Raw genomic sequence first — 25,421 nt, forward strand, 5'->3', positions numbered from 1 at the left:
AGAAAAATGTAAATCGAAGTCATAAGCCAACAAACAATTTAAGTAACTGAGCTAGAATCATATTCGAAAGCAAATCCAAATGTTGACCCCATATCCAGATTTAGATGGTATTCCTGATGGGATCTTTCTCGGCCCCCTCAATATTCTTCAAGAACTTCTCTGCAGCCTTCGAATCGGATCCGAAGATGGTATCCGCAACCTGTCTCTGAGGCGTCTCTCCCATCCATTGGAAGAGAGAAAAGTCCTGGAATTTATCCGCGCGGAAGATTTCCAAGAGTTCAAGCGGTTCATCATCACTCAGGTTCTCAACAAAGTGTCCCATGTTTCTTGGCACAATGCCCACATCACCAGCCATGTAGTTGAATGTTCGGGCATTTCCTTCAGCAGCAAAGATTGTCACACGGGCGCGACCCCTTTTGAAGTATGTCCACTCATCAGCGTTAGGATGCCAGTGCATTTCGCGCAGAGCTCCGGGAGCAATTTCCAAGTGGGCTGCTGCCACTGTCTTTGAGATGGGGAAGTTGGTGGAGTCTGTGATGCGGACGAGGCCACCAGTACCCTCGACCGGAGTTTGAGCATGCATGTGATGGGTAAAATTGATCTTGGACTGTTTGAATCCGCGGGGCTTTTCTTCCTCGATGCTGCCCGGCTTTGATCCTTGGAAGATGTACTTCTCGGATGTTGGGATGTTGTCGAACTGCTGGGGCTTGACGCGGAAGTTCTCGGCGAGAACGGCTTTCGGGGTATGGGCTAGAGTTGGATTAGTATATAGTGTAACGTTGATCGGTAGCTTGCTCACCCATCCAGTCTGTCAAGAGGAATGTAGACTCCTCTGAGAAGTGGCCATTGTCGAAGATTAAGAGGAACTCGGTGCCATTGGGTCCTAGACCTTGGAGCGAGTGAGGATGACCAGCAGGGAAGTACCAGAGATCGCCTGCCTCGAGGTCATCCATGAAACTGCCGCCTTCTGTGTCGAGCGCAGTCACTCGGACTTTTCCAGCGAGAACGTAAGCCCACTCAGCTTCGGTGTGCCAGTGCAGTTCACGGATGACTCCTTCATCCAGACGCATATTCACCCCAGCCAATTCACGGCTTGTGGGGAGCTCACGGATGGTAGTCTGTCGAGTCCATCCGCCTTCCTGTGCTTAAATTAGCATGAATATCCATCTAGTGTAAATATTCTCATACCTCAATTCGTATATGTGAGTCGGCGAAACTCCATCGCATGTTGGATGTACTACCGTGATCGGTGCTCGGCGGGCGCACCAGATCGGGATTCTGACGTTCGCGATCTTTGTTACGCGGTCCCATCACGCTGGTGCCATCCCCATTCCGGAAGGGTAGTGGCTGTCTATCATCGCCAACAGAGTCGACTTTGTGATCATACGGATCGCGATGGCCTGGTGAGAACGGCGGATGGTCGGTGATAGGCTGTTGGCCGTAGAGCTCTGGATGACCCGGTCGGATCTGAAGCAGCTGCTGCAGTCCATAATCCGGAGCTGGGATAGCGGAAATGCCCAGTACGAATAGAGATAGAGATGTTCCTAACTTCATCATGCTTGGCAGGGTTAAAGTACAAAACAGGGATGAGAAAAGTGGTTAAGTATCAAGTTTCTCTCCGCACTTCCGACGACTCCGACAATCTCCAAGTTCCAAAGCTTAACCTTCGCGTTCCTCCTCTTCTCCTCTTCTTCTCTTCTTCTTCTCTTCTCTGCTTGGTTCACCTACTTACTTCGTCTCCATCAAGTGGAGCTATGACGCATCATTTCCCGTGCGGAGTCAGATTTCAACTTGGAACATTTGGAGCGCCTTAGATTCATAAGAACCATATCTCCCCCTGTTCCCTTCATCATGCCTCAAGAAAGTGATCCTTTACTGGGTGGCAGGCCTACGGGTCAGCACCGCCTCTCCAAGTACTTGCGCTGCGAAATCGATCCCGCGCATGGCGACTTCCTACTACTTTTCTGCTACATCATCACCGGCCTCCTGGACAGCTCGGCAGTGTTTATATGGGGCTCGTTCGTGAGCATGCAAACGGGCAATACCGTTTACTTCGGCCTTGGTCTTGTCGGCACAGGTGACGATCGCTGGATCAAGTCTGGTGTCTCCATAGCCGGTTTCTGTCTTGGCTCGTTATGCTTCGCCGCCTTCCATCGTCTCTTCCCAGCCAGGCAGCGATGGGTTCTCTGTGCTTCATTCTTGGCTCAGATGTTGTGTGTCGCCCTTGCTGCTGTAATTGTCACGATTTATCGACCTTCGCGCGAGGCGCCTCTCAGCTGGGTCGTGCTTGTTCCGCTTGCTTTGGTCGCTTTCCAGAGCAGTGGACAGGCTGTTACTAGTCGCGTCTTGCAATTCAGTGGCTTGACTAGTGTTGTGCTTACCAGTATCTATTGCGATCTTTTTTCACATCCGGACCTTTTGTCCCCCAAGGTCATTGGTCACGCAGATGAGATGCGCCGTCTGGGCGCTGTATTGTGTCTCTTGTTTGGTGTGATTCTGGGTGGTCTCTGGGCTCATAGCTCGGTGGGGCTTATGGGGGCGTTGTGGACTGCCGCAATCTTGAAAGGATTTCTTGTTATTGCATGGTTAACGTGGAAGGGCAAGGATGAGGAGGAGACATAGCAGGCGTGGCAATGCTTGAGAGTATAGTTAATATACCAAGAGGAAATACTGGGTGTCAAAAAACAGCGGGTTCATATCAAGAAAGCGAGTCCTTTCTTTTTTATACACATTAGAGTGAGCTACTATATTTGAAACCTCCCCATTGGACAATCGCAAGACCGCTTTATGGAAAATGAAGCCATAGACCTGTGATGTTCCATGTAGTGATTTTGATTGGATCAGCAGCCCGGAAATGACATTACTTCCATGTGGAATTATGCGGGGTGATATTCTTCATAGTATGCGCTCAGGCCTAAAAGTGGTCCATGACAGCATTAATAAACTCAAAGAAAATGGGATATCCTTGCAAGGCCTTGCAATCAGTTCCAGTCGGATCATCTTCGGGATTGAAAGTTGCGACCTCAGCTCCAACATTCTGCGGGAAATCAGGCTAGTTATAGAATACAAGCATTCCATTGGCATCCAGAGCCAGAAGTTGAAGACCCGCACCGCTAGCGCCGAGACCATTATGACAATCCTCCGAGTCGCCAAAGTATGGAATAGACACACCAGTACACTGAGCATTTTGGAAAACTGCGATGCGATATTCATTACCGGCTCGAGCATCTAAGCACTTACGGTACTGTTGCGGCCATAGAAACTGGGGATGATGGCGCTCTGTACCATGGCGGCGACCCTTACCAGGAAGCTGAAGGCAGCGGTTTTTTTGAATGGTCGCGTGTGCATCCCGGCTTGCAGATTTCGTTGACGATAAAAGGGATTCCGCCGGGGGCTCGTTTGTTAATTTGGGCGTATGCGGTGAGTAGACGTTGAGGCCACTGGCCAGGATTGTCGAAGTCAAGTTTATGAAAGTCCTCGATCTGCACGTGGAAATTGTGACGGGAATCGGGGACTGGAGTGAGGTATAAAACGTCATATTCTGATTCGTTCCGGTGGTTTAGGATGTCTTGTTGAATTCGATCGATAAAGCGTACATCTAGTGTACCGGTGATCTGGCGTTGCATTTTGCGTCAGATAAAATAAAAGCAAGATGTAATATATGGAGAGTCGATTTAAAACGTAGGTGTAAGCAGGAATTTCAATGTGAAAGAAATGCGAACCATATAAATATTCGGCGTCAGCCGTGGGGTAAAATGCACCAAGGAAACTTAATATCGATATCTGAATGACACTGGGTCAACATAGAAGAAAAGCCCAGATCGGGTGAAGACTGCAGCGGTTTTACATTTGATATCTTGCCAATTGATTCTTTGGTATACTAGGCTCCTTTCCTGCCAAAACCCAACCCGGGGTTTGGCGCAGTCAAATACCAGGTATGAAGAAACGCATGTGACCTAGCCATCTCGTAGTTTCTGGGAGAACACGGCTTGACAGGCAAACAAGTTTTCTATTCCATGTCTTCAATTAGTTATTGCCATTTTTGTTGACTTTTTACTGGTATTCTTAGGAAACGTGCTTGCATATCATTGAAAAGGGCTAAACCAAGAATATTCCTCCATTAGATGCTACAAGAGAGCCTGTAATGAACCTGTCCTTCATAATGTAGATGTATGCCTCGGCCACATCCTCGGGCCTACCAACCGTTCCAGTTAGACTGTTTTCTCGAAATCCTTTCAGCAACTCGTCGAGGTCTTTGCCGAATCCCTCGAACAGCTCGGTATGAACTGCTCCAGGTGATACGATATTGACTCGCAGGGGCTTGAGGTCCTGCGCTAATCCACGCACAAGACCCTCGATTGCAGTTGCATAGCCAGCCATTACAGACCAGCCAGGCGGAGGCCGATGAGCATTTGCCCCTCCAGTCACCGTGAAAGAGTTGGCAGGTGATCTATCCATGTATTTTGGGAGAATCTTGGCCAGGATCAAAGGTGCGAGAAAACGGACGGTGCCAGATGCATTGACGGCATCCACCACAACATCTTGTAGGGCAGGAAGTTGAAGCGCATCGCCTGCTGTGAAAGCGATGTGGTCAAGTTTCAGCTTGCCCCCTTCGGTCGCCTGCTCAAGGAGACGCGTAAGGTTTTCCTCTAGTTCCAAAGGGTTTGCGAGGTCACAGGGATATCCAGAGACTTTTTGAGAGCTCGTCAATTCCGGATATTCGTCCTGCAATTTTGCGATTGTCGCAGTAATTTTGGCAGCGTTCGAGCTAGAGATGATAACGTCGGCACCATGTTCAAGCGCGGCCTCGGCAACGCAGAAGCCAATGCCGGATGTCCCTCCCAGGATGAGGATACGCTTGCTGACAAGCTTGGTTGTGTATTTGAGTGTATGGGGTGCCATTGTGAAATTCGGCAGATTGATGCTTCGTTTTCGGTTTGTTTCTTTTGTAGATATACGTGGCTGTACTGCTAGCACCGAGAGAGATTTATATATTTCTCGCTCGTCTCAGTTGCGTCATAAAAAAGGCTTGCTGTGATTGCAGCGCACTCCGTTTCGATCCGATGTAGAATATTTATGCATTCTATCACGGAAGGGCTTGTTTCCGTCTCAATAAACCCAGTGTCCATCTTCAAAGTTGACCGTCTAGACTCGTACTCGTGCGCAATAAGATGCCGAATCAAGGCATGATCAGCAAATTCGGTCTCGCGTCTAGTTAAGCCCGAGCCCGAAAGCGGGTTCAACTCAACAAAAATTACGCGAAGATCAATCTGGTGGTTAATTTCTATACCGTACTGACGCTTCTATGTATGAAGACATCGGCCGGAGTACGTAAATTGACTCGGTAATTTCAAATAAGGCCCGGATTTACGGGTTTATCGAGGGATGTGCCGGCTGTGTCGGAAAAACGTTAACATCGATTTTCAAAGACAAATACGTCACGGCCTCATGTAGTCAAAAAATATAAAAGGAGCTTGGTCGCAGTAGATATTGTTATGCACCTTTCAGCAAAAATGGCAAACGAGAAGATTTCGAAGAATATTGACGCTTATGTGCCAGATTCTACAGCATACTACCTTGGCTATAGCAACGCAGACTACAAGAAGCCATTCGCAAAATACTTCGATTTCAACGTTGATCCAATCAGCGATGAAGTGCAGAAAGGCATAGTCAGCAGTCCATGGGGTAGTGGCCTTGGTAAGAACAACCATCTTGTATCGCAAATCATATTACTCTGTTAACGCATGCATAGGCTACGAGGCAAGTGAGGGGCATGACTACCTCCTGCGACCGGGCTATTTGCCGGTCGAGAATGGATATTTGAAGACACCGCAGGGAGCCTGGATGGTTGCCTGCCGTACAGATATGGGACAAGGTCCGTTGGGCACGCCTCCAGGCTATCAGTGATAGACATTGACGTCTTTTTTAGTGACCGGAGAAGCCTATGACTGGTGGTTTGCATGGCACTCTGTTGAATCTGCTCGGTAATATTCATCCTGCAAATTGAGACATGCCAACAACTATCTCGGCATTGAGGTAGCCTTTTCCCAGCTAAATGAATGACTTTACAGGTATAAACTGTGGTATCCGACCGCCCACCAGTACTCTTGGCGCCATCCAGAAGCCGTGGATATCGCAAACAAGTCCTTTGCAGAGCGATATTACAACACATTTTCTTTCATCGATGAATACATCGGTGGCGACCACGCCAAAGTCACCGTCGCCTTTATCGACCCCGCTGAGCTGGGAATCGACAAGTCCAAGTGGCCAGCGCTAGGCATTGAGACTATGATAGTAGCTCGGGTGGGAATTGGAGGTACATTTTCAGAAGCATTTACCAACCGAACGTGTCTGACATACTTCATAGCGCACATTACGGAGGGATTTGATGGAGTCTCCCATCTTATTCACCAAATTCGCCGTAAAGCGGATGGCACCAGGGAGATGCGATCCAGGTTTTGGCTTGGACCAGGCATCCCTGAAACAATTGCCCATGATATTTGTGTTCACTGTGGCACTGAAATGCCTCGTGAGTCTAGCACCGGTGATACTTGGAAGATCCAACGACTGATCCTATTTAGATTTGGCCAAAATCTTGCCACAACTCTTCAAGGAGTTCAGGGACGAGCTCTAGCGTGAATTTATCTGTGTCCTAGTCACATGGATCATTTCAACATGTATGATGCGAAGTCTCTGCATGATAGTCAACTATCGTTATTTTAGGGCGCTTTGCGGACCAAGGAGTACTAAAATGAGAAATCACTTAACACGCACCCTGAAGCAGGAAAAATCCTTCTAACAATTCTGCTACTTGTAACAAATGTTTAGTTAGAAGTATCGAAAATGAAAACACAGGCAACTTCCTGACTTGGCGAAAGTAGATGAGGTGTAAGTATCCCTTGGGGTGTCCATTCAAGGCAGTATAATCATAATAAGAGTAAGAATCTCGTTGCTTAAGCGAGAGGAGCGGGTTAGATTTTATCAAATGTATAGCAGGTTCACGTGCGTCCTACCAGCGTTATGTAAAATACGGCCTCTATCCTTGGAGTCCGGGGATCTACGGATTTACTATTTCAGGATCAGCGTACGCTGCTTTGTCTGCTCGAACAATTATGCGACTTCAAACAACTCAACGAGAAATTGACCGTGATCATGGTGCTGAGCTGTCGCATATTGTATGTGATACTCCTGCTCTAACGGAGCCTCCCGCTTTAAGACCTACTGATTGACCATATTCCACAATTCTCCAGACTCATCCGTTTCGCAGCCATCCATCTATACTATATCGGTCAACGAATCAAGCCCTTAGATCCGACTCTTGTGAGCACTTTCGCTACTCTTGTGGCCGAGCTCCACGAGGGCCTAAGTTTGGTAGTTCTGACGGCACCACTTAATCCCCGCATTTGTAGAGGAAAACAGGCTTGCTTCCACCGACACGTCCACTTCTCGCTCTAACAAATTCACACTACAGTGAGATCTATCTAATGTAGCTAGTGAAGGATCCAGATCGGTCCACACTCCAGCAAAACAATCGCATTATGAAAAGCATCGAGATATCAGTCGATCGAGAGGCCATGGGACTTTCGCAAAGACACTCAAGCCGGCGACACCCGATGCGCTGGACGAAATCTTAGGATTGTATGCCATTGACACCCTCAACACTGGAAACTGTCAGTAATGTAGACGCTGTCTCAAGCCTGATATTTCACTTCGATCGATACCCACATACCCCGGATTTTAAGTGGAGGAATATCCACCGCATACTGCAATATCCGCCAGTAGCCGGATGCTCCCTTTCATGACGCATTACCCCGGCGAAAAACAGGGGTCTCGTATTGGAAGCGAATCGCATTTGTCAAATATCAGCCATCGCTATCATATCCCTGGTCAATGACATCAAAGGCTTCACATCAGGTTTGAGGCGTACCCAAGCCTTGCGCCAAAGTTCCCGTGTGCCTTTGGGCGTTTCCTAGTATAAGCCATGCCGTTCTTCCGAAACACTTATCATCCGAGGAGCGCAAGGATCATAACTGTGCTTTAAAACAGAAAGACCTAGCTCTTTTACATAGTTGCAGATCGTTACTCAAAAATTTGAATATTCGAGCAAGACGCTTCGTCTCGGATCTCAAGTCGGCTACGTCCCCAACGTGACATCGCGTTGCCACTAACCAGCTGAAAGGATTTGCTGGACGTGCGCTTTAACAGAGATCTCGGAGCTACGGTCGCTCCGTTCATATCGGCTACAAATTCAGTCCAAGCCCCAGACCCATCCTTCTTCGATCGCGGTCTCTACTTCGACGTCACAAACGGTGAACCCTGTTACCGTTACCAATGCACGCAAAAATGGCGGAACAGAACCAGGATACACTAAACCCCAAGGGGAATGGACGCAATACCTCACTGGATGAAGAAGAGAAGCAAGAATCAGGCCAGGGACCATCTCACGATGAGAATCCATTTGGAGACGAGGAAGAGGGAGAGACACAGTATCGAACAATGAGTTGGTGGCAGTGTAGCATCAGTACGTCCAAGACATCCTACCCTTTCTCTCATGGACGAGCAAGTGATATATCTGCTTCACAGTCATGGTTGCGGAAACTATATCCCTCGGAATTCTATCGCTTCCTTCAGCCGTCGCAGTCTTGGGTCTTGCCCCGTAAGTTGCAGTCTTCCACGACTAAACGGAAACTGATAGATATATAGTGCGGTGATCCTCATTGTCGGACTCGGTCTCACGGCGACTTATACCGGCTACGTGATCGGCCAATTCAAACTGCGATATCCACATGTTCACAGCATGGCAGATGCAGGAGGAGTACTGTTCGGTAGAATTGGATGGCCACGATTCGGTAGAGAGTTTTTGGGAACGGCCCAGCTCCTTTTTCTGATATTCATCATGGGTAGTCATATCTTGACTTTCACTACGATGATGAACACCTTGACAGATAACGGCGCTTGCTCGATTATCTTTGGGGTTGTTGGTTTGGTCGTCTCTGTTATATTTGCACTACCTCGGACACTGCGCAAGGTTTCATGGATGGCATGCGCTTGTATGTGGCATTCCAATTCCTGAAAATCTTGGTACTGATTTTGACTGGCAGCGTTCGTGAGTATCGTTGCTGCATTGCTGGTTACGATGATTGCCATTTCCATTCAGCGTCCGGGACACGGAAAAATCGACGTGACTACAACAGTTTCTCTAAACAAGGCATTCTTGGCCGTGACAAACATTGTGTTTGCTTATGGTACGTACCACTATTTGCGCAGCTAAAAGTACTTACACTGACAATTCCTAGCTGGTCATGTCGCATTTTTCGGCTTTATATCTGAAATGCGGGTACCCACTGATTATGCTAAAACTCTCTATCTGCTTCAAGCGACTGATACGAGCATGTATGTGATTGCTGCCGTGGTAATTTACATATATGGTGGAAGAGATGTCGAGTCTCCGGCATTGAGTTCGACGAGTTCTGTGACGGCCAAGGTTGCATATGGAGTAGCCATTCCTACGGTACGTTTCTAAAGGTCGATTTCATACATTGCCTGACACAAAACTCAGATTGTCATCGCCGGGGTGATCAACGGACATGTCGCTGCAAAATACATCTACGTGCGAATCTTCCGAGGCACGAATCAGATGCAGAAGAAATCCGTACTCTCGATTGGATCCTGGGTTGTGATTACGGTCGTCCTTTGGGTGATTGCCTGGATCATTTCCGAGGCGATTCCAGTTTTCAACACACTGCTGAGCTTGATTGTAAGTCTTTGGCCTCTGCCTATATTACATGCACTAATCTGATGTCTCTGCAGGTTTCACTTTTCGCCAGCTGGTTTACTTGTACGTGGTTGTCCTGGTCATAATTCTGACATCGAGAGCGCTAACATATTTCTTAGATGGACTAAGTGGTATCTTCTGGCTGTTTCTTAACTGGGGCCGGTACGGCTCCAACTGGAAGAAGATGGTACTCACTTGTATTAATTTGATTATTGTTGGAATTGGTGCTTGCTTGGTGAGTTTTGTTTTCCCCTTCGCATCGCTTTGGCCCTGCTAACTTTCGACATAGTGCGGAATGGGTTTGTGGGTCTCTGGGAAGGCAATTCATGATGATAGCAACAGCTCGAGCTTCAGCTGTTCTCATGAGTAACGTCGTGGTTAGGTTTGCAGCTTGTATGTCTGGAAATATTATCATATATCTTGCTGAGATGAAGAAATTGCAGTGCCGCGTATTTTGAAGACCTTTGACTGTACGTAATAATGTCGTCTCAGTCGTACCTGAGTCAGCTTGCTCGGAATTTGATGCCATGATGTTCCACGCGATCAGTGGAAGACAATAGAATATTCTTGTCGTCCAACAGATCATTCCAGGGCCCCATTGAGCTTATGTTCATATTCAATTTGCATGTTGTTCACTGAAATCGCAACGGCGCGCTCGCACAGTTACCCACGTACCATCGTATTTTCCACAGACGATTCATGTCGAGTGGAAGACATCCTTGCAATGCCTGACAAGAAAACACAGACCGGAATGCCCTCCCATGACTCGGCGAGCTTGAAGACGCCGACTGACGACGATCGGTACGCATCAAGCACCACTTTGGAGTCAAATAAGGGGTTATTAGACAAAGATCGACCCCGTGAGAAAAGCTCAATACTTGTGGGGTGGGAGGGCCCTGACGATGCGGTACGAGACTCCACAATCCACAAGGATGCATGGATACTACATGACTGCCATTACTAACACACGAAAGGGAGAAACCTGCCGATTTTCCTACCGGGAGGAAATAGTGCATCACCATCATGCTCGCGCTAATGACAATGTGCGTGACCTTCGCTTCGTCAGTATTCAGCATGTCAACCACAGTAACAGCAAAAAATTCCACGTCTCAAGAGGAGGCGGTGATCCTAGCAACCAGTCTATTCGTACTAGGCTTCGCCTTTGGCCCAATAATCTTTGGTCCACTCTCCGAATTATACGGGCGGAAGCGACCGATGTTTCTGGGCATGTTTCTCTTCGCAATCTTCCAGATCCCCGTGGCTATACCCCGGAACCTGAAGAAAATCTTCATATGTCGCTTACTGGGCGGGGTATTTGCGAGTGCGCCTCTTGCTCTTGTGAGTCTTTGTCTTCCCGTTGAGAAATTTGTTACTCACTAGCGTCTGGGGTAGGTAGGTGTCGGGTATTTTGGCCGATATGTATGGCTACTTCCATCTTCGCCGCTAGCGCCTTCGTGGGCCTTGTTGCTGGTCCAATCACTGGTAGTTTCATCGCGCGTTTCTTGGGGGTGGCGCTAGACGCAGTATATCACCGCGATCTGGGCGTTTGCCTTTCCCACCATTGGCTTCCTTTGCATTCCGGAGACATTCGAAGGTACTTTGCTAACGAAGCGCGCCAAGTGCCAGCGCAACAAGACCAAAAACTGGGCTTTTCATGCCAAGGCGGAGGAGAGCGTTGTTATTGCGAGAGATATGGCGGTCCGCTTTCTCTTTCGGCCTTTTCAGATGCTCTTTCAGGAGCCGGTCCTTTTTCTGATCAAGGTGTATGTTGGATTCATGTATGGCTTTCTGTATACCTGCTTCGAAGCCTATCCAAGTTCGTTCCAGTATGATCGCGGTTGACAGGAGGGAGTGGCGGCATTGCCTTTCGTGGCTTTTATCCGTGGCGTCGCTGTGGCGTGTCTGATCATTGTAACCTTTCCGTTGACACGGTATCAAAGTATAATGCGCCGCACCGGACGAGTCGATCCCGAGGAGCGGTTGATCCCTATGATCATTGGTGGTGTCCTGGCGCCCATTGAAATAGTTTGGTTTGCTTAGACATCAAATCCCCACAATATTTGGATTTCACAGGTTATCTTCGGAGGCTTCTTGGGGGCCGCGGTGTTGCTGATCTTCTTGCAGTCTTGCAGGTACGTATCTTCCTGCTTCTGACATTTTGTCTGAAACCAGACCAATTGAACACCGAGGCTAGACAATCCATAACTGTGATCGACAGGGACTCAACTATATTATTTATGTATATCCTATGTATGCCGATTCGGCGATTGCAGCCAATTCCTTCTTTCGGTCATGACTAGGGGCTGGGTTTCCCATGTTAGCCTTGCCAATGGTATGAGTATTCCGCGGGCAAGTAATGGACAAAGCTGACTGCATAATATTAGTTCAAAGAGCTGGGCATGCCTTGGGCCATGACTATGTTGGGATGTCTCACCGCTCGCTCTTCCCAGTTCCCATTGCATTTTTCATCTATGGGCCAAAGATCCGATCATGGAGTGAATTCAGCGTGAAGGCGGAGTGATCAAGTAATCAGAATCACAATGAATCATGGACCAGTTCCATACTGACGTCCCAATTAGACGATATAGAGATGTGGTCTTGGAATAGGCTATGTCCTCATCCGGCTTAGTGATTCCAGTCTGGCATTCAAAGTTGCCACGTGAAAATGCCGGTACTTCCGACGTAAACTGATTCGAAAGCATCGAGTGGAAGATCTTTTCCTTTGACCGGATTAATTACAGTAAAAAAGACGATTATCAGCGAAAGAAGTAACATGGTTGACTGTCACGGGGTGTGATGCGCTGACTCAGGCCTTGGCATGCAGACCGCACTCGAATATCAATTTGTTGACTTATATTCCTATGTAACTGTGACGAACTTATGGAGAAAGTGAGTTAAATCAGAGATAATAACGACAAATATGCATGACACGCGGCTCATGTTATCGTGGCCCGAGGCACGACTGGACTTGCTGGGCTCCATCGGCCGGGTCCGATGTGGAGCTGACCTGTAGGCGAGAGAGAGGCTTCGCTATGCACTTCCTTGACCAATCCGCTGGTGCTGATGCATCTCATGCCGTACCCCGGGATCTAAAAGGGGATGACCGGGGGAGAAGTAAGCTTCCTGGGGTAGCAGGAGTGCACGAAACCCCCAGCACAGTGTGCCGGCAGGGAGAAATCCGGGGAAACCAAGACTTTTAGCTAATATTATCTGCCACTGTGACTCTCGAGCACCTTCTTCTCCACATTTCTCTCGACTTACCCACTCTTCGCCAATGGGAGTTGCAATTCTCGGACCGGCGTGCTCTTTGGCCCGCACACAACTGGGTCCCTCCAGACTCACGATCGTCCGGCAGACGGCGATGGCCGTTCAAACCTCACTACGTGTATATATGAACTTGCCTCCAGCCTCATACTGGTTTTGGCGGGGCAATTGGTGTGGCATGATCTCCAAGCTCTAGATCTATCTTCATACATACTTCTTTTTAAGATATACCATGGCGCCGTACCTTGGCCTTCGAGGGAATGCCCTCCTCCGTGCTGCGGTCATGCTGGTCGTGTGCCCTACCTTTACTTGTTATGGATACAACATGAGTGTGGCCGGTGGCCTATTAACGCTCGATGCTTTCAACTCTCAATTCCCAAGAATGGACACAATTCACGTCGAGGGAGCTGCTCAACAACAGAATTCGCAGATTCAGGGTCAGTCATCTATCAGTGGTTGAGTCTATATAGATGTTTCTTGCTAAACTGTATCTTCAACAGGCACTGTCATTGCCCTCTATACAGTCGGAGGTATTTTCGGTGCCCTATCATGCGTCTACCTCGGTGATCTCTGGGGCCGACGTAAGGTCATCTTCATTACCAACTTTATCACTATCATCGGCGCCATCCTGATGGCAACATCCTTCCAATTTGCCCAATTCATCGTCGCGAGGCTGGTTCTCGGTTTAGGCATTGGTGGTTATGTGGCGACAGTACCAGTCTGGCAATCCGAAATTTCACCTTCACACAAGCGAGGATCCAACGTCGTAACAGATGGAATCTTCGTCGGATTGGGTGTAACACTTGCCTTGTGGATTGACTTGGGGTTCTTCTTCGTTAAGGATAACTCTGTCTCATGGCGGTTCCCTCTCGCTTTCCAGATCGTCATGTCTATCACTGCAATGATCTTCATCACTATGCTTCCCGAATCGCCTCGCTGGTTGATCAAGACTGGCAATGTAGAGGAAGGACGCAAGGTCCTCGCTGCTCTCCTCGATGCCGATGAGCACTCGGATACTATCAACGACAACGTCCGTGATATCGAAGCCTCCCTCGCCTACTGTGGATCCGGATCATGGACCGATATGTTCAAGAACGGTGAACAGCGCATCTTCCACCGTGCCTACCTCGCCGCTACCGGCCAGATGTTCCAGCAAATGTGCGGTGTCAATTTGATCACCTACTACGCTACCACGATCTTCGAACAATACCTCGGAATGGACGCTGTGAACTCCCGCATCCTTGCCGCTGCAATGGGTCTGATGCAGCCCTTCGGTGGATACCTCGCCTACTTCACAATCGACCGTCTCGGTCGCCGACCCCTAATGCTGTGGAGTGCAGGAGCCATGGCAATCTGCATGGCCGGTCTAGCAGGTACAACCTCCGACGCCGCAGCCGACAACACAGGTGCCTTGGCCATGGCGGTTGTCTTCCTCTACTGCTTCCAGTTCATCTTCACCGTCGGCTACTCCGGCCTGACATTCCTCTACGCCGCGGAAATGGCACCTCTCCAAGTCCGTGCCGCCGTCAGCGCCGTTTCCACCGCCACCGTTTGGGCATTCAACTTCCTGCTGGCTCAGGTGACTCCCGTCGGTTTCTCCACGATCGGAAGCAGATACTACATCGTCTTCGCTGTTGTCAACGCAGCCATCGTGCCTAGCGTCTACTTCTTCTTCCCTGAGACCAAGGGTCGTACCCTGGAGGAGATTGATGAGATCTTCGCGCAATCCAAGAACATCTTCGACCCACCCCGTGTGGCTCGTGCTATGCAGAAGCGGACTATCCATATCGGCGAGTCGAATTCCGATGCTGAGAATACTGGCTCCAATGACGATGTCATCAAAGAGGAAGTCAAGGCGTGAGAGACGTGACTGACCTGAACTGTCTGATCCCATATGGGATGGACAGGTATACTTTGGATCAGAATGCCGTGATGAACAAGCTATAGCGGAACATGTAAATATTTCAGATTCCCGACCGTGTCATAGGACCGGTTATTTTCCTCGAGTCACCAATTTGACATCTTTCCTTTGGATTCTGCCTTTTACCCTAGTATGTTTTGTTCTTTTCTCTTCCTGTCGTGGCATTTCGGCCCGAGGATGCGACCGTCTACTTGGCATCGTTTCATCTGACCCAGGAAGTCTTAGATCCGTGCCTTAACTGGGGCCAAAATTGTCGATCCTAAACATGCTCTATTGTAGGCGCAGAAGTACATGTAAGAGAAATTTAGTAGTGGAGCAGATATAGCAAGGCTCTTACCATACCCAGCGCTTCGACACGGAGAAACGTCCAAGTATAGTGAGGAATAGGCATTATATTGTTCAGGGTCTCGTCTATATCAAACACTTGACATATCTCCGGTTTCATGGTCTCCGTTTCATATTCGGCGGCTCCATAGTACGTAACTATAAGACATATGAAGTTGTTCACCATGTAATTGAACTATCACATTACGATTTCTATTCGATTAGCACACGATATGAAGTCATTTGCGTGGTTGATCTCCCTCCCTATGGTGGCAGAGGCTGGCGAAGTGCTATGGAGTGGACTATTCAACGCCTCTGCGACCGTTGCCGACTTTGACAAATGCAAGTTCACTCCGTACATAACATATTATTAGCATAATACGATATACTGACCGATAAAGGGTCCTGGTCCAACCAAGTCGGCGCTTGGCAATGGTATATCCATGGCACTGCATCAACAGACGAGTACCTAGGACTTTCGCCAGATCATAAGAGCCCAGCCGATACCAGTGAAGCACAAGGCATCCGAATCACAATTGACGGCACATCCTTTTGGAATGGCCAGACAATGGAAAGATCCGAGCTGATCCCTCAGACGACAACCGATCTGGGCAGTGGGCATTTGTTCTACCATTTCTCATTGATGACCAATGAAACCAATGCGCCAAATCCCAAATTCGAGCACCAGATTGCTTTCTTCGAGGTTTGTAGCCATCGTAACCCGAGATATGAGACACCAGCTAACGGGTATCCACAGAGCCACTTCACCGAGCTGAAATACGGTCTCATGAGCGGTGATTCTGCCAGCTCGGATAGTACCCTGCGCTGGTGCGTGGGCGGCACTTCACACTGGACGACGCAGCTCGAGGCAGGAAACTGGTATAACTTCGCCTATGACATTGACTTCGACGCGCAGACGGTCGGGCTTTGGGCGTCCAATGGGTCTAGCCCCTTGACGCAGGTCGTTTCGGGAGTTAGTGCCTCGGCTTCGACTAACTCGGCGGATTGGCATATCGGCGAATTGCGGCTTGACAATGGGGGATCGGATTCAGCTGCGGAGGACTGGTTCTGGTCCGGCATCTTCGTGGAGAAAGCTCCGATTACGGCGGATGTTGCGGGCCCGAAGTAAACGAAGCGGACCAAACACATCTATGCAAACACTGAAACAAAAATAAGACAAACAGAGCAAACAGTGGACAAAATAAACAAACCAACCCCACAGTATGAGGTCATACAATAACTAACTTGGAAGAGATGGAAATGAAGAGAAGTAAATTGGAAGATTCCATTAGATCATAAGCTATTTCATAATTGTTTTATCGTATATTCGTTTACCGGCAGCAGTAACCACCGTCAATGCGCATATCATTGCCAGTCATGTAGGTGCTGGCATCACTGACAAGGTAGACATAAGCACCCTTCAGCTCCTTGGCGTCACCGTTGCGACCCATGGGGATCATAGACATCCAGAGGTCCTGGATATCCTTAGCAACAAAGTCGGACAGACCAGTGTCAATGTAACCGGGAGAAATGCTGTTCACACGGGCAAAGTCGCGCCACTCGTTGGCGAGCGACCGGGCCATGTGGATGCAGCCGGCCTTGGCGACGTTGTAGGAGGTCTGTTCCTGAGGGTAGTTGGCGATGTGGCCGGACATGGAGGAGGTAATGACGAAGCTGCCAGTACCGCGCTGCTTGAAGTGAGCGCCGACCGCCTTGGCGCAGTGGAAGGTGCCGTTCAGGTCGGTCTGGATGACTTCTTCCCAGTCCTGAACTGAGCCGTCGAGGACGCCTGCGTCCGCGGTCTTACCGGCGTTGGCGATGAAGGCATCGATCTGGCCGAAGTCCTTGATGACTTCCTTGACGAAGTTGTCCACGCTTTCCCAGGTGCTGACGTCGCACTTGTAAGCCTTGACCTTGACACCGTACTCTTCGGCGAGCTCCTTGGCGTTCTTCTCACCACCCTGGGGGCGGGAGGAGTATGTGATAGCGAGGTTGGCGCCCATCTCGGCGCAGCCGCGGGCGGCTTCGATACCCATGCCGCGAGCTCCGGAAGCGCCAGTGACGACGACAACCTTGCCCTTGAGGCTCATGAGGTCGAGGAGATGGTTGGCCTTGGGAACAGCGATAGGCATGATGGCGGGTTGGTTTGAAAGTTTTGGAAGGTGAAGAGAAGAGGTGTAATGTGTAGAGGTTTGAGGTTTGAGAGATTAAAGCTACAGATCTAAGTTGTCCGGTTCATAGCTGGTTTAAATAAGTCGATGCGTCCAATGACTTCATGGGTTGGCTATCCGTTAGCGCTGACATCAGACGCTACTCTGGGTAGCGACCTGCGCCTGGCTCAATCAGGTTGTCTCGCTATAACTTGTTCCCGGCGGACAATACCCAGTAAGAATCAATTGACTTCAAGTTCGACGGTGGAGACGTAGGCGGGACCGTGACATCATGACTTGCAACTGTCATGCTTTCCCGTCAAGCTCACCGAAACTGATATCATATGAGCTCCAGCTTCAATTCAAGATGGTCTCTTCAACAGACTTGGAAGCTGTTGCTCTGTCAAGGAAGAAGAACTGTCCGGGCTGGCAGGCCGGCAGGCCGGCGTTACCCCACCTTCCAATGCCAAGGCCAAGTATACTTCGCACAACTCACCATATGGACGTCGCATGCATCTCGTCTACGCATATCCCTAATCGAGCCATGTCAGACCATGGTAGTTTATCGGAAGGCAGTGCGGACCTGGGAGATCTAGAAAGCCTTTCTTGCACCCAGGAGTGAATGACGAAAACGACAATGGCATCAAAGTCGTTGACTCAGCGATCAATAGAAATCAAAAGCAGTTATTTGACCACTCTGAGGGCATCCGCGAAATTTGAAATTTAATTTGCAGTCGTTTTCTATTGTTTTCTGGTCACGGAAAGTGAAATGGGGGAAATCTTCCCAACGCAGCCCGGGCTAGATGCCCAAGGCCCACCCGTACAGCGATCATCTACTGCGAGTACCTTGCATCATAACAATTTCGACGACTCGTTCCTTTCAAGGTAGAATCTTTGAGTTCTTTAGCGTGCACGTACCGCTAACCCTCACTAGAGTCCGATCGTTTTTCCATAGAGACACTCACATTGGTCATGTCGCCCGTCACCCCCTCCGCGGAAGCCAGGATATCGAGATCCATACCTGGAATGGTCCAGACGACCCAGATAACCCGTAAGCCTGAAGGAATTATCCCAAAGAGAAATACCTAACAGCTCCAGGTTCAATTGGAGCAAGACGTACAAATGGGTTCTAACCTTGACGGTTTGTTTCATGTCAGTTCACTACCCTGCCTGTCAAAGCAAGGCTAACACTTTGCAGTTCCATTTTGACTGGTCTCCCAGCTGGATCATACGGTGCTGGAAATAATTACATGGCCGAGAAGTTTCATGTTCAAAATGAGCCATTTCCCAATCTAGCATGGGCGACGACGTCTTGGAATATGGGTGCTGCCTTCTGGCCATTGATCTTCGTACCATTGACCGAGTCGTCGGGTCGGATGCCTGGCTACTTTGTTGCATACTTCATTCTCGTCGTGTCTCTTTTCCCCTCGGCATTTGCGCAGAACTTTGCTACCCTGGTTGTTACTAGGTTCTTTGGAGGTGGCGCTTCTTCTGTGTCGATTAATATTGTCGGTGGAAGTATCAGTGATGTCTGGTACGGTGATAAAGCTCGAAGCTTGCCGATGTCACTGTTTGGATTCACAAGTGTCGTGGGTATTGCCTTAGGGCCGTTTATTGGTTCTGCTATTCAGGAGATAGACAAGAACGATCCGTGGAGATGGTGAGATCTACCGTCCAAGCCGCTACTTGCACCATGCTGATCTCAATCCAGGATTTTCTATATCCAGATCATCTACAATGCAGCGCTGATCCCAGTCTTCTGGCTGATTCTCCGAGAGACGCGCGCTGATGTGATCTTGAAGAAACGCGCGAAAAAGTTGCGGAAAGAGACCGGTCGCGAGATTTATGCGGAAGCTGATCTCGATACTACGAGTGTGTGGAAGCTGCTCCAAGTATCATTCGAGCGCCCCACGCGAATGCTTTGTACCGAGCCTGTTGTAACTTTCTTCACGTTGTGGGTTAGTTTCGCGTGGGGAATTCTCTTCCTCTTCTTCTCCAGCGTCTCGCAGACATTCAGTGCCAATTATGGCTGGGGCACATTCCAAACTGGTCTCGTTCAGTTGGCTATCTCGGTCGGCGCTGTGATTGGCACGGTTTTTAACCCAATTCAAGACTGGATCTACCTCAATTCAGCGAAGAGGAACCATGAACGTCCTGGCAAGCCAATTCCTGAAGCTCGGTTGTATACCTCTATTCCTGGCAGTCTTTTATTTGCTGCTGGGCTGTTCTGGTATGGTTGGGCCAGTACTGGCAACGGGTCCATTCATTGGATTGTGCCGACGCTCGGAATTGGCTGTACTGGTGTTGGGATCTACTCTATTTACATGGCCGTGGTCAACTATCTGACTGACGCTTATGAGAAGTACGCGGCTTCGGCTTTGTCGGCTGCTTCACTGGGCCGTAATACTTTCGGTGCATTCTTGCCTCTCGCTTCGTTCCAGTTGTTCGATACATTGGGCTATGGTTGGGCTGGTTCTTTGCTTGGGTTTGTTGGAATTGCTCTCTCGGTCGTCCCGGTGGTACTAGTGATCCAAGGCCCAGCTATTCGCCGAAGCAGTCCTTTCATGCGCGAAGCTATGTTCGAGCCCGGCGACGACGAGCTGGAGAAAGATCGGCAGTCGGAGAAGACAGATGTGTGAAATTTCCGATTTGTTATTTTTGTCTCTCTCTGCGATAGACAAAGCAGAGAACGTTTTACCATCTTGTGAACGAGCATGTGGGTACAGACTATTGGAGAAGGGGCATTGGCTGGTGGTTCCTTTCCGCTCATGGCGTTTCAGGAAAGCAGAAGCTGAGATAACGGCAAGACATGATATCCATATCACCGTTCATAACGGCGTTTCATCTCTCACTATTCCCAAAAATCTTTAGCCAATTCTTCGCTCTAGATGTCTCCTCTCATGTTGACACCCTAAATGGCTCTCGCAATACTTCTTCTGTTCCGTCAAAGTTCGAGAATGGTGTCAGGCACAAGCCGGACATCGTACCGCCAAGTTGTCCTCCAAGGGGCGTGGGTGGGAATAGCTTACAGGCTGATAAGTAGTATGAAAAGAGCGCTGCGCATTCGGTGATAATTGTGGCGGCTAGGCACCTGCTAGTCCACCTAATTTATATATATTTTCAGTCTGACTGTTTCCCGGTCGATGTACTACGTGTCGCAACGGGGATTTGACTAGGTGCAGGGGCTAACAACAATAGGGGGACCCTGTGTCTGATCCCTGAAATATTAAGAAATACTCATACTTGACACAAGTATCAAGAGTGCTATGGATTGTACAAGCTTAGATGCTTCAAATGTAAATGTTAAGTTGACTCCCTTGATTTTAATGCATGCTAACGGTGGCACCTCAAAAATCAACTCTTGAGCCACATGTAAAGCAAGCAAATAAGGCTATGTCATAATCCTCCAATAGGATATGATGCATTACTCTGTAGTATTAATTTTGGCACTACACTGCCGCTCCTAACTCGAAACATGAAAATTCAAGTGGATATCGGCGATCAGCCATTTTTAGATTAACATCCGAAGAGAATCGAATCAACTGTTGTTGTACCTGCAGCAAGCATACAGTAGTAGATGAACATACTACAAATGGCGCGAGAATGCATGAAGATGACTCGGGAGATGTTTTTTTCGAACAACACACGTAATCGACACCCTTCAACCACGCAACTTGGGATCAATTAGCAAGTCCACCCAAATTCCATAATGAAACAGAGCAAATGGTCCGCTGAATAAGCCTCCGAACAGACCAAAAAAGTCTGGAGAAAGCCGGGAATGCCCAGGCTGAGGTGGCTCCGGAGAGCGTCCTCCGCTGAATCAGCCACGCGTCGCAATGTCCAGGCAAAGTCGAGACATCCAACGTCGACCCTCAAAGCCCGCCCTAAATGACGGTCTTTCGAATCAAGCAAACATGATTCGTCCTGCTCAGACGATCCTTGCTTAAACTGATTAAACTCGTGGGGCAGAAACACCAAACTCCCGACTTTCTCAAGGAGTTGACGCGGCGCCAAGCAGCTTCTATCCCGGATACGCCCCAGAACTACTGCCAGTCAGGTCTAAGGCATTGGGCAAGTAGAACGCCGGTGCTTTAATCTTCCCACGATGCTGTGTTAGTCTGCCAGATGGACACGCGTCAGGGGACGAAGATGGCAGTGAGAGGAGGGTATAAATCCAGGCTCTCGCTGTGCTGCAATTGAAGAGATATCAATATTATCATCCTGAATACTCTTTCAATCATGGTTCAGCTTTGCAAATTCCTCGCCGTGGCTGCTGCATGCTTGGCTGCCCCCGCCATCGCTCACCCTGGCGAGAAGCATGATCCTCACCACGTGAAGCGTGAGGTTCACGCCCGCGAAGCCATGGCTGCCCATGCCAAGCGCTCTCTTGGTGCTTGCGAGAGCACCCTGCACGCCCGCGAACTGAACAAGCGGAGCATTGCTCGTCGCTCCCACACCGTCCAGAGCCTTCGCAAAAAGCGCGGCATCACTGCCGGTAAATATCATTGAATATGTTTAGTCGAGGATATATGCTTACACATTGCAGCTCCTCAGAAGTGGCGCCGTAACCTTGCTGCTCTCGAGAAGTGGGAGGCTATTGACCATAACCGCACTGGCATTTTGGATTACAGCCCCGCGACTCCTGAGTCGATGGTCTTTGCTGCCAACACCAGCTGCATCCTGTCGCCTACCGTCACTGACGGTCCTTACTATGTCTGGGGTGAGGTTGTGCGCCAGAACGTCAAGGAGGACTTGTACTCCGATGGTGTCGATGTTTTCCTCGAGGTGCAGTACATTGATATCAACACCTGCAAGCCCGTCCAAGGTGCTCTGGTCGACATCTGGCAAGCCAATGCCACGGGTGTCTACAGGTATGATTGATCCCATTTCCAGCTGAAGGAACCCATCTAACAAATACCAGTGGAATCTCCGAGTCAGGCAACTACGCCGCAGACGGGTGGGACTCGACCTACCTGCGCGGTATCCAGCAAACAGACCGTGACGGCGTAGCCACCTTCGAGAGCATCTTCCCGGGCCACTACGACGGCCGCGCAACCCACACCCACCTCCTCACCCACTTGAACGCAACCCTTCTCCCCAACAAGACTCTCGAAGTCGGCACCGGCAGCGTCGCCCACATCGGCCAGCTCTTCTGGAACGAGGTCCTCCGCTCCGCTGTGGAGGATACCTACCCCTACACTGCCAACACTCAGGCTGTCACCACCAACGCTGATGATATGTGGAGCATTGAGCAGGCTGATAGCGCCTACGATCCCTTCCCTGAGTACATCTACCTCGGTGATGATCTCGATGATGGATTATTCGCTTGGATTCAGATTGGTATTAACGCTACTGATGATTACACCGATAACTCTTACTACTCCATTGCCGCTTACCACGATGCTGACGGTGGCCACGAGAACTCTGAAAGCTCCTTCGGTGGTGGTGGTACCGGCGGCGGTGGTGCTCCCAGTGGTTCCATGTCTATGTCCGGTGGCATGCCTACTGCTTCGCCTAGCGCTTCCGCTTGATCTTGGGGCGAAATAGGCAATTTCCTCGATTGTTCTAGGGTTCCGGGTGATTTGGGTTTTCTCCACGGGGATATGACCCGCCCGGATCACCCGTATTCAGTGTACTGTATATAGCAAATAGTGTGAATAAAACCTCGGTTGACTCTATTGGATTTTAACTTTCTGGCCCGTTCTGCAGTCCAAGCACCAATGATCTACGGAGAAGTGCAAGGAATCGTGTCTATGAGTGGCGGCTACATCGTATCAATAGACGCGCACGGTTCGATGTAGGACTCAATCTATGGTTCATAGGGTCACTAGGACCAAAGGAGAAGGTAGTCACCCGATGATGTAATCAGCGGAAGACCACCGAGGACCAAGTTAGGGCAAGGAGGTTTTGGCGTCGAGCTTGAAAAGTCAACTCGCATTAAGTTTGATGAATTTGGGGCTTCACCCGTGCAGAACCCAAAAAAGAGAGTAAGCGACCAAGTTTCGACTCCACAAAACCAGATCCGCAGGCGATAAAACCCGGAGCTTTCCACCTCGCCAATCACTGATCGTCATCGCTTTGACCTTTCCATGGTTCGGTAGACCGCGCCTATCCCGTTCATTTGAAACCCGAGGAAGAATGCAATACTGTACATGTGAGAGGATGTTTGAGGCAAAACAGGAGATGGCATTTCAACATGTATCATACTCAAAACTCAGAACTTACATATCCATATGCAGCCTGTGCTTTAGCCCGAAACATATGCACTTCGACTCCATACATAGCCATAGTCCAGACCGTACAATACGATACCAAAGAATTGGCGATCCATCGAATAGACTCGACCCTATAGATCCTCCCCACTCCCACGGCTCTTGGAACCCCCTGTTGAATAGCTGTGTGATCTGATCTTCAAAACCAATCTTCCTCCTCCCCTTCACCTGCGCATGGCGTTCTCCATGCCTCTGCCCGACTATGGAAGCTTCAACCCTTGATGCAAGCCGCAGCAATGCCATTCTGATTGTGACTTCCGTTTTCTTGGCTATTTCGCTCATCAGCGTTGCGCTCCGCATCTTTGTTCGCACGCGCATTGTTCGTGCCTTTGGGTGGGATGATGGCATTATGGTGCTGGCCATGGTGAGCCCCTCCATCCTTCATTATTCCATTACTATATACTGATCGCATATTTCCAGGGCCTTAACCTCGTCTTCGCCATCTGTGGAATCCTAGGAAGTAAATATGGAATCGGCAGGCAATTGGCCTTTTTCGCGCTTCACCCGGATTACCTCCACCGCGCATTGCTGGTATGACTATATCCCCCACAGGAGATGGATCGCAACTCACATTGGACAGTGCTGGTGGCTCGGCCAAATCTTCTATGTCTTAACCTGCGTCGCCGCAAAGATCTCCATTATCATCGCCCTCCTTCGCATCACCGTCGATCGCATCCACGCCTACGTTCTTTACGCTGCCATGCTACTCGCCACTGCCGTTGGCCTCATTTTCTTCTTCTTCACCATGTTCCAATGCTCGCCCGTCAACTTCTTCTGGAATATTAAGCAGCCCGGGGCGCATGGCACCTGCGTTAATAAAAACACTCTCATCTCTATTGCGTACCTCTACAGTGTTGGCGCGGCGGTCACCGATCTGACGATTGGTCTGTTGCCCGTGGCGTTGATCTGGAACTTGCGCATGAATCGCCGGACCAAGGGCGCAATTGCCGGGATTCTGGGCATTGGTTGCATGTTCGTATCGGCGTTCTCGATTTTTCTTCATTTCGCTAATTTGTTCTAGTGCGAGTGCTGCGGTTATTGTTCGCATTCCGTTCGTTCATCATTACAAGGATGTGGAATTCCTGTGTATGTCCCGGGACCGAATTATTCAATGATTGATCATGACTGACTAACGGAATAGATGCCACTTACCAAATTTCCATCTGGTCCAATGTCGAAGCAGGCCTCGGCATCACAGCGGGTTGCCTCACTACCCTCAGACCTCTTGTCCGCTTTCTCCGCGACGGCTCCTCAAGCCACAGCCGAACACCTCGGTCCTTTCCCCTTTCCAGTAATGTCGCCGGTTTCCATCGCTCGTCACGCTCGCATTCGAAATTGACTTCGCACCATGACGCGAATCAGTTGTGGACTGGGACGGAAACTGAAGACCATGGCGTGACTACGACCATCATGGGCACGAGGCGGGTCAAAGCGCCCAGCAGTAGCGAAGAAGATCTAAATCCTTCGCCGTGGAAGGTCGAGAGATCTGTTAGAGTGTCTGTGCGCGATTCATGATCGTTAATCCTTTTATGTATAATTACGAAATATGATGTTCATAATAATATTCGGTACAAGTGTCTCAACAAAACTCAGGGGGATCATCGAGTGGGGGATATGCCGGCAAAGAATCAGGTTTAACCCTACAAATACAAAGTGCGAAACCTCATATTTGGGACTTTTGTAGAGAAACGGTCACTTGATCATCAATCCATGTG

The 25,421-nt window shown here is 49.3% G+C and overlaps 12 protein-coding genes across 12 annotated transcripts; 8 read left to right on the forward strand and 4 right to left on the reverse strand.

Moving 5' to 3' along the window:
• Positions 1-100: 100 nt before the first annotated feature.
• On the reverse strand, positions 101-1,557 carry N7508_005998 (uncharacterized protein; the record flags this gene model as incomplete). The annotated part of the gene is made up of 3 exons (XM_058464064.1): positions 101-750; positions 800-1,139; positions 1,189-1,557. 3 exons carry the CDS (start codon positions 1,555-1,557, stop codon positions 101-103), a joined length of 1,359 nt encoding a protein of 452 aa, XP_058320542.1.
• Positions 1,558-1,851: 294 nt separating this feature from the next.
• Positions 1,852-2,622, forward strand: N7508_005999 (YoaK family protein; the record flags this gene model as incomplete). The annotated part of the gene is made up of 1 exon (XM_058464065.1): positions 1,852-2,622. The coding sequence occupies one exon, from the start codon at positions 1,852-1,854 to the stop codon at positions 2,620-2,622; it is 771 nt and encodes a 256-aa protein (XP_058320543.1).
• Positions 2,623-2,914: 292 nt separating this feature from the next.
• On the reverse strand, positions 2,915-3,626 carry N7508_006000 (uncharacterized protein; the record flags this gene model as incomplete). The annotated part of the gene is made up of 3 exons (XM_058464066.1): positions 2,915-3,037; positions 3,241-3,244; positions 3,304-3,626. The coding sequence occupies 3 exons, from the start codon at positions 3,624-3,626 to the stop codon at positions 2,915-2,917; spliced, it is 450 nt and encodes a 149-aa protein (XP_058320544.1).
• A 472-nt stretch (positions 3,627-4,098) lies between these two features.
• N7508_006001 (NAD(P)-binding protein) lies at positions 4,099-4,902 on the reverse strand (the record flags this gene model as incomplete). The annotated part of the gene is made up of 1 exon (XM_058464067.1): positions 4,099-4,902. The coding sequence occupies one exon, from the start codon at positions 4,900-4,902 to the stop codon at positions 4,099-4,101; it is 804 nt and encodes a 267-aa protein (XP_058320545.1).
• Positions 4,903-5,513: 611 nt separating this feature from the next.
• On the forward strand, positions 5,514-6,634 carry N7508_006002 (uncharacterized protein; the record flags this gene model as incomplete). The annotated part of the gene is made up of 6 exons (XM_058464068.1): positions 5,514-5,697; positions 5,753-5,875; positions 5,930-5,984; positions 6,072-6,316; positions 6,368-6,529; positions 6,582-6,634. 6 exons carry the CDS (start codon positions 5,514-5,516, stop codon positions 6,632-6,634), a joined length of 822 nt encoding a protein of 273 aa, XP_058320546.1.
• Positions 6,635-8,343: 1,709 nt separating this feature from the next.
• N7508_006003 (uncharacterized protein) lies at positions 8,344-10,145 on the forward strand (the record flags this gene model as incomplete). The annotated part of the gene is made up of 9 exons (XM_058464069.1): positions 8,344-8,521; positions 8,584-8,656; positions 8,704-9,050; positions 9,102-9,245; positions 9,297-9,511; positions 9,560-9,757; positions 9,811-9,838; positions 9,895-10,010; positions 10,065-10,145. 9 exons carry the CDS (start codon positions 8,344-8,346, stop codon positions 10,143-10,145), a joined length of 1,380 nt encoding a protein of 459 aa, XP_058320547.1.
• Positions 10,146-13,271: 3,126 nt separating this feature from the next.
• N7508_006004 (putative MFS sugar transporter) lies at positions 13,272-14,900 on the forward strand (the record flags this gene model as incomplete). Its single annotated transcript, XM_058464070.1, has 2 exons — positions 13,272-13,476; positions 13,540-14,900. The coding sequence occupies 2 exons, from the start codon at positions 13,272-13,274 to the stop codon at positions 14,898-14,900; spliced, it is 1,566 nt and encodes a 521-aa protein (XP_058320548.1).
• A 617-nt stretch (positions 14,901-15,517) lies between these two features.
• On the forward strand, positions 15,518-16,413 carry N7508_006005 (uncharacterized protein; the record flags this gene model as incomplete). Its single annotated transcript, XM_058464071.1, has 3 exons — positions 15,518-15,626; positions 15,686-15,987; positions 16,042-16,413. 3 exons carry the CDS (start codon positions 15,518-15,520, stop codon positions 16,411-16,413), a joined length of 783 nt encoding a protein of 260 aa, XP_058320549.1.
• Positions 16,414-16,615: 202 nt separating this feature from the next.
• On the reverse strand, positions 16,616-17,416 carry N7508_006006 (SDR family oxidoreductase; the record flags this gene model as incomplete). The annotated part of the gene is made up of 1 exon (XM_058464072.1): positions 16,616-17,416. One exon carries the CDS (start codon positions 17,414-17,416, stop codon positions 16,616-16,618), a length of 801 nt encoding a protein of 266 aa, XP_058320550.1.
• Positions 17,417-18,203: 787 nt separating this feature from the next.
• N7508_006007 (uncharacterized protein) lies at positions 18,204-20,073 on the forward strand (the record flags this gene model as incomplete). The annotated part of the gene is made up of 5 exons (XM_058464073.1): positions 18,204-18,319; positions 18,369-18,485; positions 18,533-18,586; positions 18,633-19,094; positions 19,146-20,073. 5 exons carry the CDS (start codon positions 18,204-18,206, stop codon positions 20,071-20,073), a joined length of 1,677 nt encoding a protein of 558 aa, XP_058320551.1.
• A 1,600-nt stretch (positions 20,074-21,673) lies between these two features.
• Positions 21,674-22,965, forward strand: N7508_006008 (intradiol ring-cleavage dioxygenase; the record flags this gene model as incomplete). Its single annotated transcript, XM_058464074.1, has 3 exons — positions 21,674-21,929; positions 21,981-22,305; positions 22,356-22,965. The coding sequence occupies 3 exons, from the start codon at positions 21,674-21,676 to the stop codon at positions 22,963-22,965; spliced, it is 1,191 nt and encodes a 396-aa protein (XP_058320552.1).
• A 943-nt stretch (positions 22,966-23,908) lies between these two features.
• N7508_006009 (putative integral membrane protein) lies at positions 23,909-25,221 on the forward strand (the record flags this gene model as incomplete). Its single annotated transcript, XM_058464075.1, has 5 exons — positions 23,909-24,070; positions 24,127-24,237; positions 24,287-24,678; positions 24,728-24,792; positions 24,848-25,221. The coding sequence occupies 5 exons, from the start codon at positions 23,909-23,911 to the stop codon at positions 25,219-25,221; spliced, it is 1,104 nt and encodes a 367-aa protein (XP_058320553.1).
• Positions 25,222-25,421: the final 200 nt, after the last annotated feature.

Source organism: Penicillium antarcticum, assembly GCF_028974205.1.
Source record: "Penicillium antarcticum strain IBT 31339 chromosome Unknown utg000005l_segment0_segment0, whole genome shotgun sequence".
Classification (NCBI taxonomy): Eukaryota; Fungi; Ascomycota; class Eurotiomycetes; order Eurotiales; family Aspergillaceae; genus Penicillium; species Penicillium antarcticum.